General features: G+C 39.1%; 1 protein-coding gene across 2 annotated transcripts in view; it reads right to left on the bottom strand.

Moving 5' to 3' along the window:
- dagla (diacylglycerol lipase, alpha) overlaps positions 1–19990 on the bottom strand; it is a 51690-nt gene that overhangs the window by 18383 nt on the left and 13317 nt on the right. For both annotated transcript variants that reach the window (XM_042508324.1, XM_042509101.1), the window contains exons 2-14: positions 7197–7298; positions 6831–7042; positions 6549–6650; positions 6313–6451; positions 6086–6173; positions 5123–5257; positions 4946–5023; positions 3850–3974; positions 3362–3512; positions 1972–2055; positions 956–1033; positions 597–677; positions 209–351 (exon numbers count right to left, since the gene is read on the bottom strand). In XM_042508324.1, the coding sequence (XP_042364258.1) occupies positions 209–351; positions 597–677; positions 956–1033; positions 1972–2055; positions 3362–3512; positions 3850–3974; positions 4946–5023; positions 5123–5257; positions 6086–6173; positions 6313–6451; positions 6549–6650; positions 6831–7042; positions 7197–7291 (1511 nt within the window). In that variant the 5' untranslated portion in view covers positions 7292–7298. The remainder of the gene's footprint in view (positions 1–208; positions 352–596; positions 678–955; positions 1034–1971; positions 2056–3361; positions 3513–3849; positions 3975–4945; positions 5024–5122; positions 5258–6085; positions 6174–6312; positions 6452–6548; positions 6651–6830; positions 7043–7196; positions 7299–19990) is intronic.

Genomic DNA, 19990 nt, shown 5'->3' with positions numbered 1-19990 from the left:
TTTCCAGTGTAAACACAGCAGGGAGAATTTCTGATGAAGTGAAAAAAAATATTTATATAAGGTGAACAGCAGCTACAGAGCCAGGGCTTCAGTAAACAGTGGTGACCAGGGTACAACCTGTGACAGGTGTCTGGTATGAAAAGGACAAACTTGTTGTGTAGTCTTTTGTGCGTCCTATAAACACAAACACACACACAGGTTGACTCACCTAAAAAGGCCACCAGGTGGAGAGTAAGAGTAGCAGTGAAGAGTTGGGTACTGAGGTCTCAGCAGGAAGGAGAGGATAGCAGCGGTGCCTGCACCAAGAGAATGCCCGACTATCACCAGCCCATAGTGCATGGTGCCCTTGTTCTGCAAGAGACGGCCAGAGTCATTACACTCACAAAAGCACACTTTTGTTACCACAGTGAAGATAATCGCTTCAAACAAATTGCCTCTACTGCCATTTGCAGAATTCTTTGTATACAGTAGTGTTAGGGTTAGTGTACTGCTGCACAGCAAGCGTAGCTTTGAATGAAGTACTAGAGTGGTGTTAATACAAATTCAGATTCATTATGTAGCCTGACGTTCTTTATAAGGTTTAGTGAGTCGTGTACCAAGTCTCTTCCAAAGGCTTGTGACAAGATCATTTCCTGCTCCAGTTTCTTCTTGATGTATTCTGCTGAGTAAACCATCCCCTGAGAGTGGAAAGATAGAGAAAAGGATTCAGCGGAGGGGAGGATGGAAAGAGACAGAAATATGGACAGGAAGTCTGCGTCATTAAGCTCTTATTAAAATATCCATAGCAATTATTCTACTATTAACAACTCAAACGATCTTCAAGGTCTGGGATAATGTTACTTGCTTAAAATGCTCAATGGAGAACAGAGAACTGTGAGGAGGAAAAATGTCAGAGGAGACTACACAGAGGAGTATGCTTAATATACTGTAGTGTTTTAAAACTGTGATCTCTGACCTTGTGGCCAAGCCAGGTCCCGTGCTGCTCCTCTACAGGCAAACGTTCAGAGTCCCCCGTCAGATCAGTCAAGGCGTCCTGATACACACAAGACAAATTTTAAAAAATTCTACAAAAGACAGCATAAAGCAGAAAACACAAGTGGATGGAGTGAAAAACAGGGAATTTAGACGGAAAGTGAAAAGAACATCTAACTAATTTAGGTGCAAAATAATGAAAAATCATCTCTGTTTGAAGTCAAATTCATAAGGTCTTCTGTAGGTTTAATCTTGAGGTTAGAATAAAGACTAGCTTTCATTAAACAACTTTTTAGATTGTGAATTTGCTAGCTCCGACAAATGATGAGATGACTCATTGCGAGCTGACGAGAACACGCATCAAGCACACAACCCTGTGTGTGACGCAAGATGTAAGGCACCGCCCCCAGGTGAAACCCCATGTTTATAGGGAGTCCCATAGGGCTACAGTGGTACCTAATGGGTGGAAAACCACTGCCTTTGAAAAGGTGTTTCTTGTTTGCCCTGAGAGCTATGAGAGTTCAGCACTTACTTAGCTTTGTATATTCAAAATCACATTGCAAAAGCATCTTTAATCTTTGTACTCTATTTGTAACATTCCACTGCATGTACAGCACTTTCATGTTTTGAGTGGTTGGGAGCAAAGCATCAGAGATCAGTGGTGTGAATAGTTATTTTCCTCTCCAAAGGACGTTTTGCCTTTGTTACGAGGCCATGATTAATCTCTTAGCTGTAGGTTCAATTCAGGTCTTACAACACCATGGGGATTCTCATGTGAAACAAATGATAGGACACTTAGCTCTAAAAGCGGACAGTCACGTTTCTATTCCAGTGCTTAAAGGGTGTGGGAGTATGAGAACACTGCATTAAGCTATGAGAACTTCACCTGCTCTGGAGGTGTTGGTATTGTGAGGTAATGATGGGAACTGGGTGCGCTAACGTTTAGAGAAAGCTGAAGATACATTACTGTAAAAACATGACAAGAAAGCTAAAATTTACCTTTGGTGATAGGGTTCCTCTGATACTGATGACAACCTTCTTTTTCTCATGATCCACTGCCACAAAAAATGGAGTCTCATAAACCTGTATGGACGATGCAGAGCGCACAGTAAAAGATGGTGAGACAGTAAGAGGAACAGGAGACGGGTAAAGTGACGAGAAGACAAATAATACTTAGTTTCACTTCCATCCCGGCATAGAGAGCACTTCCTAAGTCTCTGTCATCAAACCTTTTCTCCACTTGGCACCGCACACAGTCATATAAGTCACTCAGTGAGACAAATTTATAGATGGAAACTCAGCGCTAACCTCGTCACAAAGTGTTCTGCTTTAAAAATCATCAATGTCACGAGGCTAGTGTGACTGACCAGGTGGAAATTCCACATCAAAATATAATTAGTTAACTAAATATCTCAAAAGTAGGACACTATTTTAACAACTATTTCTTTTTTTCTGTTGGAATATAGGTGGCCATTTGAATGGGAAAGTGGAGTTGGCAGCATGACTGGAGTAATTATTTTGACCTTTAAAACTACACCCAAACAGTGGGGTTAAACTTGCTTCGTAACAAAGAAAGCATAACTTTTGTTTTTGATGGCTTGGCCAGTTTATGTTGGGGACCTATATTTTTTGTTAAATAGGGTGTATTACAGTGTTGTGGCAATGATAAACCAATGTTACAGGTTTACAATTAATCCCAAATATTACCTATTTTACACAATCACCAAGAATGAGAGCAAAAAGTGAATGAACGACCAACAAAAACATCCTCATGGATAATACACCAAAAGCCAGCAAGACTGTACAACTGTAAATTAATCCTGAGGCCACAAAAAGTGGTCACTCTCCCCACTTCGGCTGCACCTTAAGATTCTGTCCATAACAATCGAAAACAGCCTTGGCGGAGTCCAACACTTTCTGAGAACACACTTGACTTACTGCCAAGGATGTGGACACAGCAACTCTGCTGCCCATATCTCAGCAACTAAACTGGTGAGTAAAGTGTTATCCAAACATTTACAACTGATGGCCCAAACTACAAAGTAAAGCCACTAAATTATCAGACTGGCTCCCAGTATGTGGATGTGCAGCGCTGCAGCCCTGCACAACCCTTTGCTAAACTGAAGTTTGTTTGACAAGATTACTGTCTGGTTTGCAAGCATAACCTCACATGCAGGGCTCCATGTGCAGAACAGTTTATGGGTAGAGCATAATTTACCTCAAAAGTGTATTGTGCAAAGAGTAAGATGCATTAACAATAAAACAAATGGATGGGCAAATAAAAAAAACATCCTGAAACTTTTCCTCAGACTTCCCACACAACTCATCCTTTGTCTAACTTTGCCCAAACACCTTTGACTGCTCGTTAGGCGGTTGTCGGATTACTCACAGCATCGTGGCAGGAAGTGTAGACAATGTGAACCTGCTTGAGGTCCCTGTCCAGGAAGTGTCTCCGTATAGCCAGGACATTACAGCCGCAACAATTGTCCTCCTCCACTGTCACGGACTGAGACAACCGAGAGCCAGACATTGAGGTACAGCTGGGGTGAGAGGGCAAGATAAGAAAACAGGAGCACAGATGAATACAAAAAAAAGCAGATATTATGTTTGTTCTATACGTAAAACAGTGGGTGGGACAAGCACAAGAGAATTGCAGTATATAATCTAGTTTCCCAGTGCAGGCAATGCAGATGAGAGAATGTGATTAATTCGACATCGCTTGTGTCAGTGAGTGAGTCTAACTAGAGTGGTATTGTCTCAGTGGATTACCACTTGGCAAGTGTTGACGCATGTGAAATTTGATCTGCACTGGAGAGGCTCAAGAGACATAGAAGCCAAATAGATCAAAACTGTGCGGGTGTATGTTTGAGTGCTTACGGGCAGGAGCTGGCGAGGCGGCACAGCCCACAGGCAGGCTTCCTCATTAGGTACATGGGCCAACCGTATGCAGCCAGGGCAAAGAGCATGTAATAACACACATCCTTGTACATGTTCATCTCGGTCTGGAAGAGGGAGAGGCAGTCAGTTGGACACACACACACGCGTAATAACACATTCATAAAATCATGAGAAATTTAAATATGCAGATATAAATTAGTACATACACTGCTTTCAAACACACACTAAAATTGCACAGAAGACAGTGTGCACAACTGCAGAAAACATTTTTTAAAGTCAGCTAACCATCATAATATCAACTGGTGGCTCTGGTGCAGTACATTTTTTTATATGGTGTGAGAAATACACAAAACTGCTTTGTATGGAGCCAATAGCCAAGGAACCCTGTGACCCCTAGTCTTTTCCTGTTATTATCTACATTGGCCGCTACAAGGTAGCCCTCTCTTTGTCTGTTGTTTGTTAATGTTATGTGACTTTAAGCAAAATAAATCCTTTAAAAAGGCAAATAAAACACACACAACCCTTTAAAATTTAGTTAAAATCCATGAGTTAAAATAAATGAGAATGCATTCTGTACTTTTATGATCCAGTATTTCATTATTTACCTTAATTCTAAATGTTTAAATATTTATTTCACTTCTGGAAAGATGGCCCTTTCTTAAAACTTGGCTGTCTATGTTATAGAAAGAGGTAAATCCTTTTGAAATTGGTGCTACATGGCCATAGAAAACAGAGGAAAGGGGCTGTGTAACTTTCGACAAGCTTCTACAAGAATGCATTGCCCCACACTAGACCAATAAACGCTCTCACTGGTGAGTCACATGATACAATTTGTCTGTTTACAATATGATGGCAAGTTGGTTATGAATCAAAGTATAGTTAAACTGTAAACTAAAAAATGTTTCTGAAAACATTTTAGGCAACACAATAACACTCAATAATACTCATATTACAATAATAAAACACTGGTTGAAAACTGGCAAAATATTCTATTAACTTTGACAAGAGTCCACTCTTTGTGATATAAACACAAGTCAACCCCGATTTTGTCAATTTATCACAGACAGAAACTCACCGAGTTCTTAAGGTCCAGGTATCGAGTATTTCGAGTGACAGGCATTCCAGATAAGAAGGCTAAAATGTCATTGTTGGCCTTAGGAAGAAAAAAACAGAAAACTTATTTTTATTACAGCACATTGCCTACGCAAGCACAAAAATATAGACATTATTTTTTTTTTATAGACAGTGATACCTGGTCCAGGATAGCAGATCTCTTAGACCTCTGCCTCTGGCGGAGAAGTACCAGGCCAGCAATAATATCACTAGGCACAATGTCCAGGTCTCTGAAGAACTCTGCAAAAAGGCTGGCCACTTCTGAATACGCATCCTGGAGAGGAGAGCAGCAGATATCAGATGACATGTTGGCAAAGCAGGGCAACACAAAGAGGATTGATCTACAGGAAGTTTCATTTGATCACGCAGCCATTTAACTGTCTGAGCTTCTGCTTGTCGTTCTCTGTTCACGTGAATGATAGCAAATAAAAAATACATACACAAACACAGCGTATACTAGCTCGCCACAAATACAATTTTGTAGGCTGACAGGTGGCAAAGCTTTAACCAAAAGGTGAGGCAGCTTTGGAATTTCCAATTCACTATCAATATTACTACTTGAAAATTGTCAACACAAGTCTTTATTTTTGAATGTCATGTGAGGCGGTGCAGTATAACTGCCTAGATACTTCTAGATACGCTTCAAAGCACACTAACCTGAGGGTTTGTCATGTCCACTGGATTTGTATCAATTCACTGAGGACAGCATGTCTTCTTCAAGAATTAGTTTTAATTTAGTCAGAGAGGAAAATGCATTGGGCTGTTGGCTAAAAGCTGATGGCAGTCTTTCTGGATTTCACTTCTGCAGTCTAGTCAAGTGAATGGTTGTTACTAGCTTTTCTATGGCTGCAGCAGTACGGAGAGACTTTTCTTGTGGACAGCTTGTAAATTGAAATCATTTGACATTTATATTTTATATGAAATGCTTAATGTTGCTGGTAAGTAGCTGAGCAGCGAGCTCCTTTGTGTCACAGGCTTGACTCATCCTGTCAGGGCTTATTTTAATGACTGGCTCACTGGACGTTATGCCTGACATATTTCTGGTTTCATTCATTTCTGTTTTACTTTAACTGCGGAGTGGAAAGTGTGTGTTGTGACTCACTGATTGTGTATCCTGGGCTCTTGTGCAGCACATAAAGAATTTGAGTCTCCTGCTCCAGCTACTGGCTTGGCCTTCCTCTAGCCTGTGTCTAATGGAAAGAAAAAGACAAAAAACACTGAATTTGCACAAAAAACAGGTAAGATGTGCATGTATAAATGCTGTGCTTTGGTTGAGTCTTGTTTCAATACAAAATAAGAAACAAAGAGAGATTAAGGTTCTGTTAAAACCTGAGTGTATATGTAGTGAGATTGCGCTGACGCCGACGGGTGGCTTTCAGTTTGACAAACGTCCGACCCGTAGGATCAAAGGTGCACATGAGGGTAATGCAAACGCTGAATATCACCAGCCAGTTGCATGCAACAATTCCTACAAAGAATATAAAAACATTACTTACATTTCAGTATAACAACTCATATAACAACTCATTTTAATGTCCATTCTTCTTTAAATGGCTTTCACTCACCCAAAGCCAGGTTTTTGGCAGTGACATCAGAGCATGGCTGATAATACTGGACAAGCCAGGCGATTCCCACCACAGCATACACTAGCTCGACCAACAGAATAGCTTGAGGAGAGAAAGAGGGAGAGGGTGTGAGGAGAGAACAATGATCAATATCTGCCCGATCAATATAAACAGTGTTCAGATCTCAACTTGGAACCACAAGTAATCCTCACAACCACATCAACCAATACTCTCAAGCATCAAGAGGTAATCATGTTTTGAAAGAGAGCCTGTGTGTCTTACCTAGCCGTATATAGATGACATACTGCACAGCATCCCTGGGCTGCGTGTACAGAATGCTGCCTCTCATGCTCAACCACATGATGGCGCTCTCACAGATAAGGCAGCTGACCAGGATGCCCAGGTAGCCTCGGCCATGGTCCACCAGCGTTACAGAACAGGACTGGTCAGAGCCATACGGGAGGCCGAACAGAACCACGGACAGAACCACCAACCTGTGTGTGAAAGCAAAGGATAAGGAATATATCTTTGTGCAGAGATTCGCCGATACACTAAAAATTATATATATATATACATACATATATATATATATATATATATGCAAAAAAAAGAAAAGAAAAAAATCAGTAAATCAGTAAAGTGACTCACCAGATGCAGTGCAATAGAAAGAGGAAGAGGGCGGGCAGCACCAGGTCATCACTGCCAACTGACCAGCGCCGCCGAAACATCACCATGCCAGGCATCACTGCCCTGTGGGAGCATCAAAGTGAGAGAGACGACTTTATTATCACTATTTACCACATTTAAACAAATGTAAATGCAACCGAGTTAGCTGTGGAGCTAGTCTTTATTGGTAGTCCCTTGCCCCTTGAGTGGATAAAATCCAAATAGCAGGTGATACAGGTACAGTGTGAGTTTTCAAATCAAGCAGGTAAGTAACACTAGTAAAGAATGTATAGATGTAATTTGCTACCTGACTTCTTTGTCAAAAAAAGTCATTATGCCTCAATTCTTCACAGGGTTTTTAGAAAAAGTTTAACCTAATGCCTTACATACTGTACATCTTAGTACTGTCACAATACTAGAATTTCTAACTGCAAGACAGTACCTCGAAAAATACTGGATACCATTTTTTAATATCAATGAGAAAAATCAAAAATCAAGGGCATATTATTTCAAAAATTCAGAATAGATGTGAATTGATTAATCAGTATTATTAACAACAATAGTACAATATAAACTGTAACTCTCTTTTTACTACAGTTTTACTATTTCTGAGCCAAATGCAATGTGATTTCATTCTGATGTACATTGTCGGGTATAGCTTGAATGGCAACAAAGTCGATCTAAGTCTAAATGATGAAACAACAGAAAGCACATTTATACTGGCATGGATGTCTCAACAGGTCAATTGTTACTCAAAGCTCAACATCACGAATATTGCAGTGATTTACATTCTGTTTGTTAAACTCTCTCTCTATACCAAAACTGAGAGAGGGCTGCAGGGATTATAACAGAAATAGACTTCCATGGAGGAGAAGAGTAAAGGATAATGGGACGAGGAGAAGATGAGACTAAGTGGGTGAAGGGATGCAGAGAAAATGCATCACTTAATGTACAAAAGACTGAGAAGCAGCTTTGATATATGATGGCAGCACGCTGGTTATGGCCATGTGAAAAAGCCTCTTTTACGTCACTCCGTCCACTCTTGTTGTTGGAAAAGCATTGTGAGGTTACTCGAGCCGCCTCTGGGGCTAAACAGAAGTGAACTGTAAAAGGCCTGGTACAGAGGAAATAGTAGGGAGAAAGGGAGCCACAGAGAGGCTGATGCAGGCCTTATGGTGCTGATACGGGCTGATACAGCCTTTATCGTGTGCTACTCCTGCATTTGCTGAAAGCTAAAGGATGGCATTTCCAGTCTGTCAGAAAACTATGCCGTGCATAATGCCAAAACCATTTTCTATATTTAGCTGGCACAAAAGTTGGAGTGCACCCGTATTCTGGCCTTTATGGTAAATGCATTGAAACAGGCCAAGAAACACAAGCCTGCACCCCTAAAATAAGGTGTCAACACAGAGTATATTCTACCTACCTACCTATCTACCTACCTACCTACCTATCTATCTATCTTTCTAAACAAAAGATAAAGGAGCACAACTTAGTTTTTAGAATTCTTGTTGGTCATTATCCAGCACTCCTCTGCAATTTAGTATTGTTTCAGAACATTTTTTCACATTTTTTTAGTTATTGAGAAACTGGCAGCACCCTCCTCGTTTCACCCTTAAATACCACAGTCACTGTCTCACTCTGCATCGTGCCTGCATGGAACAGCACACAAGGGATAGCTGTATCAGTCCCTGGTCAAAGGTAAATGTGACATTTGACTGTTTGAAATAGATAAATACTGCAGTAAAGATGCAAAAATCTGCATTTCCACAGTGGGTTGAAACTAGGATGATAAAAATGAGCAAAAAGCAGGAGATGCGAGGCCTGGGTTGTTCATTTAATTGGGTCAGTGATGTGCAATTGCACATTTAAGAGAACTCAGATAGATAGCAAAGTACTGGCACAACAACTTGGTGGTGCAGCAAAATTCTTCATTTGGCATCCCTTTGTGTGACATTTTCCAAGTTTGTTCACACTTCTGTTTCTTGACATTATGCGTCTTGTTCCTGTATCAAGTTTTGCACTGGTCTACTGAAAGTAACTGGACTGGAATATATAGTAATGTGCTTTTTTCTTCCTTGTACATGTAAGGTAGTGTCAAGATGACATGCTTATCATTCCATTCCTAGACTGAGAATAGTCAGTGATGTGCTATCTTATAAGGTGATAGTTCAAGCTGGCAGTAAAAATCCAGATAAGCAACTTTAGAAAAAAAAGTTTGCTGTCTGCAGAACAATAACTCACTGAAAAGACAGCACCTGTGGTCCTTGTGCTTTGTGTTTCACAATGCTTTCATGGGTAACTCCATGTTCTCATAATAATGACAGATGTACAGATGATAAACTGTGTCTGGAAGGACTTGCTTTAAGAGAGATAACTTGTGTCTTCATTGTCCTGCACTAACATGAGTAGGGCTGGGTATCATTTTAAAAAAATACTATTCCATTATCAATATCAGTACCCTTAATGTGATACCGATACCAACACATAACTTTATTTAATACCTTTATTTCCCATGTCATTTAATTCCTATCATAGGAATAGATGCATTTAGTTGTGTAAAATGCCATCATACTTCAAACCGCAAACTTCACAATAGCAAAGACTGTATGTGATGTAGCCGTTACAGTAGAGGGTCAATCACATGTCGCATTAAACTAAAGAGCGCTAGCAGTGATTGGCTGCAAGGAAAACCATACAAATAGTCGTTCTTTTTCTAGATCTGGTTACAAAAAGGATCAAATGTGGGTATAGTTTGACTAGAGAAGAATAGGTACTACTTGGTACTATGTTATTTAGACAATGCCTTAGAAGGGCTTGAGTACCAATACTGAGCTCTAAACATGAGTAACAATTTGAGATCAAAACAAGCATCTGCACTTCTAATCATAAAGTGCTAGGCAAGGTTAAATGTGAAAGATCAGACTCTGGACAGTAAGAATGGGAGATTATACCTCAAATCAATATCACAATTAACTGAACAGTTTACCTCGATTACAATCAATGAACAATAATTTTGTTTTTTGCTTTTTTTTTTGTTTGATTTTTGCCCTCATAGTTCACTGACACGGTTTTATTTGACCATGGTGTGTTGGTGTGTATAAACATATGATGCATTATTATTTAACAAACTATCCAACATTATATCAGAATTAAAAGCTTCATCTTAAACAAACTTCAGGTAAATTTAAGTACACTGTGCTGATAATGGGTCAACCTCTTCTGACTTAAGGACTCTGACTTAAACGTCTGCTGTGTGCTATTAATTGTTTTCCTTGGAATAAAAAGTTTTGAGTAGGCCTACTTCTATAGCTGCCAACAGCTTGCCAACATTTCCAGTTAGAGAAAAGTTGAAATAAGGCAATGTGCCTGTGGCCCCAGGCCCCCAAATCCCCACATCTGCCTCTGGTAATAATAATAAGAGCTCAGTGCGGCGGCTGTATGAGACACGGAGCGATGCGCTCTGGTGTTTCTAAATAATTCCATGGCAGGTGGCAACCCCGATGGGGAAAGGATGAATTTATACATAACCAAAAAAATCGACATGGGGCAAGATTACGTTGATTGGAGGTTCTGAATGTACTTTTCGATTAATTGCTCAGCCTTATCCCGCAGGTTGACCTGAAGGTCGGGCAGTTCAGGTAAGCTTAGAAAATATTGCAGGTTTTGGGTGGGTGGATTATAATACGTGACAAGGCAGCGTTCTGTATAAAGTTATTAATAACTTTCAGAAAAGTGCGATAATTTCAACATTCTCTTTCCCTCTCTTTGTCTCTTTCACAGCAATCAGCTTTATCATCATCGCTGCTGCACTCAGGCTTTCTGTTTGTCAGCTTTTGAGCAGGAAAATCTGTTGCACTCTGAGATATTTAAATCTCCCCTGCAGGGTTGGAAATTAACTATTTTGTCCACCTGCCACTGTGGCGGGCAGATTTCAAAATGTATGAGCCTCTCAATAGATTGCCATTGCTTTTTTGAAGCAAATCTGGTAGCCACTTGCATATTTTACTAGCATTTGGCTGGTGGCTGGTGCTATTTCCAACTTTGCTCCCCGATCATAATTTTCTTGTATAATATTTCCCTCAGAGAATATGTAAGCTAACAAAATGTCCCCTCCAGTGTTTGATTCACTGATTAACAAATATGTTTATGGCATGGGCAGGGTGGATTGGCTCTCATAACAGGCTGGGTTGGTGCAGGTTTTAAAAAAAAACCTGAGCTGCACATTTATTTATTTCATGTTTATTTATATGGGGACAAGTACATAGCATAAAACTGATGCCACATACCACAGCATTTACAGCCTAAGCTAATTTCCAATGCCCGTTTAATGGACAGACTGCAAGTAGTCTGCTCTTCAGATATATGCAGAGGACTTGGCTTAGTCAAAATGATCAACATGCTCTCCAAACCAGTAGTAGTGAAGCATTTTATCATGACTTGAAGAGAGGATACTAACACTAAGATGGACAAGAAAGGGCTTCAACCAGCAGAGCTAATCTTGGGAAATAACCTTCAAATATAAAGAAAAAATAATGTGCAGAAAATCTGCTGTTCCTTGTTTGTACTTTGTAATTACCTCTGAAGAAAGAAATCAGGCAAAGAAAAAAAATTCATTGAGGCATTTGTGCTACCACCTACATAGCTCTCAGTAGGGATGTGTGGAGTATTACAGAAAAAGACTGGCATTTCCTCTGAGCAGATCTGGTAGAGAAATACCTTTTACAAACGCTTATTGCTTTTATTACCACACACACACACACACACACACACACACACACACACACACACACACACACACACAAAAACACAAACACAGGAGACCTTGCTGCCAGAATGGATCTCTGTGCACCTTTAGTTCACTTTTAATTTGTCACCAAATTCATTAGTCACAGTCCAAGAGCTTTGCATCGGCAAAAAATTTATCTCCATGCCAAGTCCATTAAGATTCAAAATCGTAACATATCTGTGGTCTGCACCTTTTTTGTTGTCTAGCCATGTGCCAGTTCCCTCCTTCATTTCTCCAATGGCTGCTTATTGAGCCTAAACATCTGCGCTGATTTGCATTTTGTCTGCATACAGATCAGAGGTTTCCACTGTTGTTTGGGACCGACATGAAATATGGGCTCCTATACTTTTTGCTCTTTTGTAATTTATTTGCTTTTCCACATGTATAAATTTAAGCTGGTACAGCAGACCACCAAGACATTCAGTGCAAATTTGACCTACATTTTGGTAACCTGGAGACCTACTGAACTGTAAAAACCTGGTTCATTATTTTAGTTTCAACAGAGGAAAGTGCATGTCATACGCTCTGGTTTGATCTTAATAAAACCTTAAGTAAAATTGATCTAGATCAATACTGACCAAAACAGTTTGGCTTGTTCAAATTTTACCAGTCACACGATATTATTGTTTTTTTTGTTTGTTTGTTTGTTTGTTTTATGAGACTGGTGAGAAAAGAAAAATCTACCCTCCACTTGCATATTTTACCAGCATCTGGCTGGTGGGTGGTGCTTACTTTACACTTTGGCTGCAGCCATTTAACCTGAGATCTTTGTCTTAATATGCATATTGATTATGTTTTCTCTAAGACATTAACAAAAATGCTTAATTAATAATGTTCAATTAAATATTTTTTTGTGCTGATTTTTATTTAATCAAAAATTAAAGGTAGCCCATGTAGTTTTTGAGTAGGGGAAGCACTGTGGGGCAAACTTTTACTGAGAGTGGCCACGTTTTGTTTGTTAATTCATTATTAACAGTTTGCATAGTTCCAATAATCTTCAGGTCGCAACAATTTGCACTTTTATGCAAAAATCATAGACTGTATAAAAAATGGACATAGCAACTGTTACGTCACCCAATGGTTTGTGGACTCCCATTTTAAAGCCTTGAGTTTGGCATTTTGGCCGTTGCCATGCCTTTATTATGTCTAACTTTAAGCCTTAATAAAATGTAAACCAGGAGTTATATGAAAATTCACACCCTGTAAAGTTGTCATGAATGGAAAAATTAACTGTAGAGCCCAAAACCGTATATTGCACTAGTCTGTTAACATGTTTCTTCCTGCACTTTCGTGTCACCTTCATTTTCAGCCCCATAGGTTTTCCAAAATGCATGTGAGCAATGCAGGTTGTTTTTTTTTTTAATTGGCTTAGAAAAAGTTATATGTGGACAAAAATGAATTCCTTTAGATGTCAGGATACACATAATGTGTTTTGGTGAGCAACACTGAGTGTAAATGCCATATTGAGCTGGAAAGAAGCTGAGGATTTCATATGTACACAGGTGTCAAGCTGGCTGTCAGGATGGGTGTTGTGCAAAACAAAACAAAAAGTTTCATAGCTTCAGATAAAAGTGAATCACACATAATTGGGTGACAGGTAAAGGCAATAATTAACTTCTGTATTCTATTGAGAGAGAAAAATGACTGGTGGAACTAGTTTAGCTTTGTGAATGACCTTAATCAAGCAGACACCCGCTATTCATCTGACTGTGAAATGCTTTGGCTGCTTGAAATTGTACATTAAGCAGCAAAGAGGTTCACTAGTCTCCTTTCTACAAAAGAAAGTTTAACTGCTGACCTCTTAACAGTGGTCACAATTAGACCCCTACCAACACTGCCTGACACATGCCATGTTTGCTTAATGACATTAACCACAGGCTCAAACACAGCTATGAAGTTGGATCGACACACGTAACAGTCCTGTTCAAGCTACTAGATTTAAATTCTGCAGTGCTTCTGTTACATTATGCATCCCTGTTTTTAAACCCTGACATGCACCTGTACGTAAGTGCGGTTCCCCTATAATCTAATTATTATGGAGACTGCAATATGGCCAAGTACAATATCCAAATGGAAGAGATGCAATTTTTCTACATTAAGGTAAAATGTGTCACAATGTACCGCTATAAATGAAGCATTTGGGTGCTAGAGAGATACCTCGACCTACAAATTATATTCTAGACGTAAGGGTACATGTTGGCTTGGTGCAGTCTCCAATCCCATAATCATCATTTATATATTTTTTTTATCAGTGGAAATAAAATGAAAAATGACCTTTCCCATTACAGCTGTGACACATCAGTAGCTATACAATGTAACAAAGTAAATTTACTGAATACTATACTTAAGTATGAATTCGAGGTATTTTCTTTTCATGCCACTTTATATTTTAAGTCCACTACATGTAAGAGGAAATATTGTACTTTTTACTTCTACTAGATTTTTTGTTACTGATCAAATCACCAAACTGTTTTTACAAGTACAGCTGCAACAACTAGTTGTTCAATCAACCAGTCAATTCAAATTAATTGCCAACTATATTGATACACATTAAAGTCTTTTTGACTTTTTCTAGCACATTTCATAATTGGGTGTGGGTTTTATTCCGTTTTAAAATAAGTTTGAGTTCTTGGGTGTTTCTACTTTTATTTTTAATAAATTTGAGTTTTGGGATGTTTTTTTTTCTATATTTTTAAAAATAATCTTGAGGTTTTGTGGTTGGAAAATGTATCTGCAGTGCGTATTTTTTTCTATTTTACTTTAAGTACATGTTCCTGTTTATACTTACTTTTAATTAAGTAACAGTTTCAATATAGGACATTTATTTGTAGCACAGTATTTTCACAGTGTGGTATTAGTACTTTTACTATATTAAAGATCTAAATACATCTTCCACCACTGCTCATCACAGTCGCAGCATCTGTCAAAATAATCGCAGTGTGATTTTTAGTTTTTTTAATTTGTTGCATATTGTGTCGTACGTAACGTAAAGCTGGCCCACTCGTGAGACCCTGCAAACTGAACACCATTTGTCACACTGAGGCAGTCGCATTCAAACAGTAAAATCTCAAGAGTTATATGAAACATTAAACTCCGTGATTTCTTTGAAAAATACACCGTACAGATATAACAACACACTAAAAACTGTTTTCATGAAGCAGGCACACATATTACGGGACAACTGACGCCCAGTAATTCCTTCAATGTTTTCATGTCACACAAAATTGTTTTCACAGCAACTTATCCTGAGCTGTATTGGCAGGTGATTACAACTGGCGAACTGCAGCAAAAACAGAGGGGTCAAACCACAAGCAGTAGAGCGACAGTATGAAGATTTTCCTTCCAATCAAAGCACTACAGCAGGTGGTTTCATTGATTGGCAGACCTTCAGCCAAAAAGGGCAGATGACACAGTGAAATCGACTGGAAGACAAACCTGTTTGCTTTCATCCCTGCACAGCAAATGGTTGGATACCCCCATAAAAAGCACGGGTACTCGCTATGGTTATTTGTAAAAAGCTTCAGAGGAGGCTTGAGGAATTTACATTAGGCGTGGCACAACTCTTGACCCGCAGACTCCGGCTCTTAATTTCACCCCGTGGCTCTTCAGCTTTAAGGTAATGCAAGAGAGTGAAGTAAACAGGGGCATGTGAATGGGTTCATGTGACTGAAGTCACCTCACAGCTACTTGTAAAACTCTATCTGGGTTGGAGTAACATTAAAGAGCACAGTGGGAGAAAAGAAAGATCGGGGAAAAGAAATAAGAGAACATCTAAACTCCCCCCAAATCTCATTTAGGCCAAAACAATCAGGCCGGTGGAGTCAAGCAGATCTGTTAAATGCAGAAGGCGCACACTGGACCTCCAGGGACTCTGTTATCAGCTCTCTCCTCCAGGCCTGTTGTTAAGATATGGCTTAAACTCCCAACAGAGACCTCAACAGTGGAAAAACATTATGACATAATTATAAATTAAATGGGATTAGAGAGTGTGACCTTGTTGAAGTGTAAAGTGTAGATCTACTAAGTAAAGTATAAGTAAGTAGTGCCAGCTCCTTCCATCTAAGCATGCATCTATCCGTTTTTTAAACTGCTTATCGCGTCAGGGTCACGGGGATGGAGATTTATGGATTCCTAATTAAAGTTTTTGTGGCCTGCAAACTGCCTTGTGCAGAACTGTTGCCTTAATCCCTAATTTAAAACATGTTGTTTTTTTTTTAAAAATATTTGTATTTTGTTGCTTTAATTTACACTCCTATCAAGTCATATATCCTCAGATATCCATGTAGAATGAGCGAATGTGTCTGTTATAACCAACACTGTAAAGCCCAATCCATCAACAAATTTTTATCAAGTTAACACAAATGTTCCAGAATGTAAAAATGTCAAAAACTTTATGTCAGCTTGATGAAAAAACTTGTAGACTTGACATACATTTTTTTATGTTAGATCAACAATTTTTAAGCTTTGACTAAAATGTATAATTTGTTTAAATATTGTATAATAAATATTATTAAACATCCAGCAACCTGGTAATTTTGTTAATATGATTTGGAATTTAATGCTCCAAAGACCAAAACAAAAGTTCTGTTGAACTGAAATAAATTTCCAGTCTGACAAGAATCATGTGACACATTTATTTTGTGTCTGGTGTAGTCAAAATTCTTATATTACTGTATTGTGCTAAACTAAAAGTTTTGAGTGCAAGCCGTTTCCAATACATTTTTGAGTTGAGTGAGCTATTTGACAATACGGATTAATGGCCAAATCTATAAAATGTTAAAAAAATTCATGATACTAATCAAACAACCTAAAGGCATCCCCCGGGGCTCTGTGTAACAGTACACAGAGCCCCGGGGGATGCCTTTAGGTTGTTTGTTTTGTCCGACCAACAGACCAAAGATATTCTCTCTACATTGATATTAAACAGATAAAAGTAACAACTCTTTATCTTTAGGAAGCTGCAGTTTTGCTTGATAAACACATACAGTAATAATAAATTCCTCCCTATTGATTTATCGATTAATAATTTCAGCAGTTATGATCCGTGAAGCTCTTTGTAAATTGCTTCCAGACAGAAATGATTATTAGCGCCATTATCGTTATCAGCTATCAGTAGCAGCCATCTTTTTTGTTAATGTAGTCTCATAAATCATTTTTAAAACAACCAGGAGCAGGCAGGACTATGTTACTGTAAGGCAGCAACTGTAACCACAGATTCTGAGGTCAGTCATTGCTCCCAATTGATGAGTCCCGAGGTTCTGCGGAGATCAATGTTCGAGGAACACCTCAGAAAAATGTCCCTTTAATGATGCGCCCAAGCGCAGCAGCAAATGACTTGGATAAGTACAGCTGTGACCAGTCCTTGAGATCAGACTTAAATCCTCCTCTAAGTCAACTGTGCCTTTTTCTTACAATCAAAATCTTACAGTCGAGAGTACACTGGTCCAATCATCTCAGTTTGGGTAATCTATCAAGCTGCACAGTGACATACACTATTACTCTTGTAATCAGTTTTGTGTGCCACTAATCAGCACTGACCTCTGGTGAGATTGTCTCTGCTCGCCTCATTTCATGGAAGAAGACCGGTCATCAGTACATGTCTCAGCCCAACACCCTCACCAGTTGCCTCCTTATGGGCTCTCCCATCCATCACCCAGGGGATGTTAGCCTATTAGTGGTGCTGTTAAGCTTCCACTGTAGACATTAGCGGAAGCACTTAAAATGTTTTCAGCACAGCAAAATGCTAACAGATCATTTTACATTCAACTACAGAGACTCCAACCATTAGTTTACACTGTTGTGCACTGCCAGAGTTGCATGGTTAAAGGGACAGTTAAACCAGAAATCAAAAATACATATTTGTCCTCTTTCCCGTCATGCTATTTATCAGATTAGATATAGTGTTGGTATGAATGTTTTGGCAATATAGTCTGTATAATGGAGCGAAATAGCACTCAGCTTGTGGTCCTCAAAGCGCCGAAAAAATATTTTGTAAAAATCAACAGCAATTTCTCTTTCCAGAAATCATGACTGGGTAAGTCCAGATAAACTAGAGAGCTTTTTTGTGATCAGTTTCATGTGGAAACACCTGCCCATTGTCTCACTGCGCAGAAGGAAGCATCTAATGCTAGCTCACCTGCTATCACCTTTCTAACTAACGTTATGTACTGACAAGAGCACGAGCCTCTCGCTCAATAAGTATATGTGTGCTTCTTTCTGCACAGTGATATGGTTGTCGGGCATAGTTCAGTGGAGAGAAAATAGTTCCTAAATGACACTCGTCACAACAAGGTCTGTGGACTGTTTTGAGAAACCGGGTCATGATTCCTGTAAAGACGCATTACTGTTGAGGTTTTCAGATGTATTTTTGCGGGACATTGAGCACCAGAATCCAAATGCCACCTAGTTCCAGAAGGCAGACATCTCCATGATATCTCCAACATTTGGTAACTCACACAAAAAGTAATCTAGACTGATAAATAGCTCTACAGGTAAGAGGAAAAATATGTATTTTTGATTTTGGGGATGAACTGTCCTTTTAATTGGGTGTTTAACTTCCTTAACAATTTGAGAATTGGTGAGCGAGCCAGAAAGGGGGAGATCATCTATTTCTATAAGGTATTTCCAATCAGAAAGCATATCTTCTAAAAACAGACATGCAGTGTGATATGAGCAAGATGGGTGTTAAGAGTGTGAAGTACCACATTCATTTCGACAGTGATGGCTCCATAAATTAGGCCAATACACACAAACACTGCCAAGTCCCATTGCAAATAAATATTATGGCATATATGTTCTGTGCAATGATTAATTATGTTATGTCAAAAAATACACCTAAAAATGTTATGATGTTTAGGCCTTAATGGAAACATACTGATTATTCCAAAATGAGTGCACAGCAAACATACACAGACTGTTTTTGACACACATAGCTGACATCCCTGTCACTCAAGAAGCCATAATTATCCATAGCTCAAGCTACACATGACCATTTGATTTTACTGTGATGACGTAGCTGGCCAAAAAGAGAGACATTAATGGAGAGGGGAAAAATCCCTTTCACTGTTTATGTGTAGACATTCTGTGGATTCAAAGATTTCTTTGAAATGGGGAAGATGTGGCATACATAACACTTAAACAATGACAAAAATTGGATTCATATATTCATATGCACTAAACGGACTAAATGTGCACTCACTACTTCAAAATCAAGTCATTTTGAGCAGTTGTGGGTGGGACCTTTTATATCAAAGTGCACAAGATGAACAGTTTTTAATAACACTGATCACCCAGAAACGGTCATGCCTGCATTACCACAAATATAGATATTTTTATAGATATTTAAAACATATTAATGTGCCCGAGAAACAAAGTCTTCATAACTTGCATGACTATTCATTATAATATAAGATATGATCACAAATCTGTTGTTCCACTATCCAAATAGCCACAAAATTATATAAACATAAATGATACCTTCCATGATTTACTTGGAGATGATGCACAGTCAGGATAAAAGCAAACACCAAGCCTATCCCTTATTAATGTTGGGGGAATACCAAAGAAACATCCAGATGTTGTTACTGAGGGATGAAATTTCAAACAAGTTTGTATTTTTAAAAGTCCTAAAGCAAGAAATACGTTCAGTTCCAGCACCTGAAGCTGGCACACACCACACACACCCTGCTACGTTTGTGAGCAGAGATCAAAAGAGCATCTAAATGTGTAAAACCTGACCTTTAGGGCAACTCTACTACACAGACTACTCCAGGCTGAGCTGCAGTCCCTGCTATGATAGCGCTTACTGCATTCAGCATGAGTCATGCAAACTCTTGACTCTCATCCTGAGCTAGTGACTCCGTCTGAATCCAAATGACATGTGTTTTGTGAAAAGACTGTGACATATTCCTGCATGTGAGCAATGCTTTTGTGCTCCACACAGCGTGCTACTGTGTGCCAGGCCCAGGCCCATACCCACGTGATGCAA

Source organism: Plectropomus leopardus, chromosome 1, assembly GCF_008729295.1.
Source record: "Plectropomus leopardus isolate mb chromosome 1, YSFRI_Pleo_2.0, whole genome shotgun sequence".
Taxonomy (NCBI): Eukaryota; Metazoa; Chordata; class Actinopteri; order Perciformes; family Serranidae; genus Plectropomus; species Plectropomus leopardus.
Note: the sequence above shows the minus strand (reverse complement) of the source record. Positions and strands in the feature narration are given on the sequence as shown.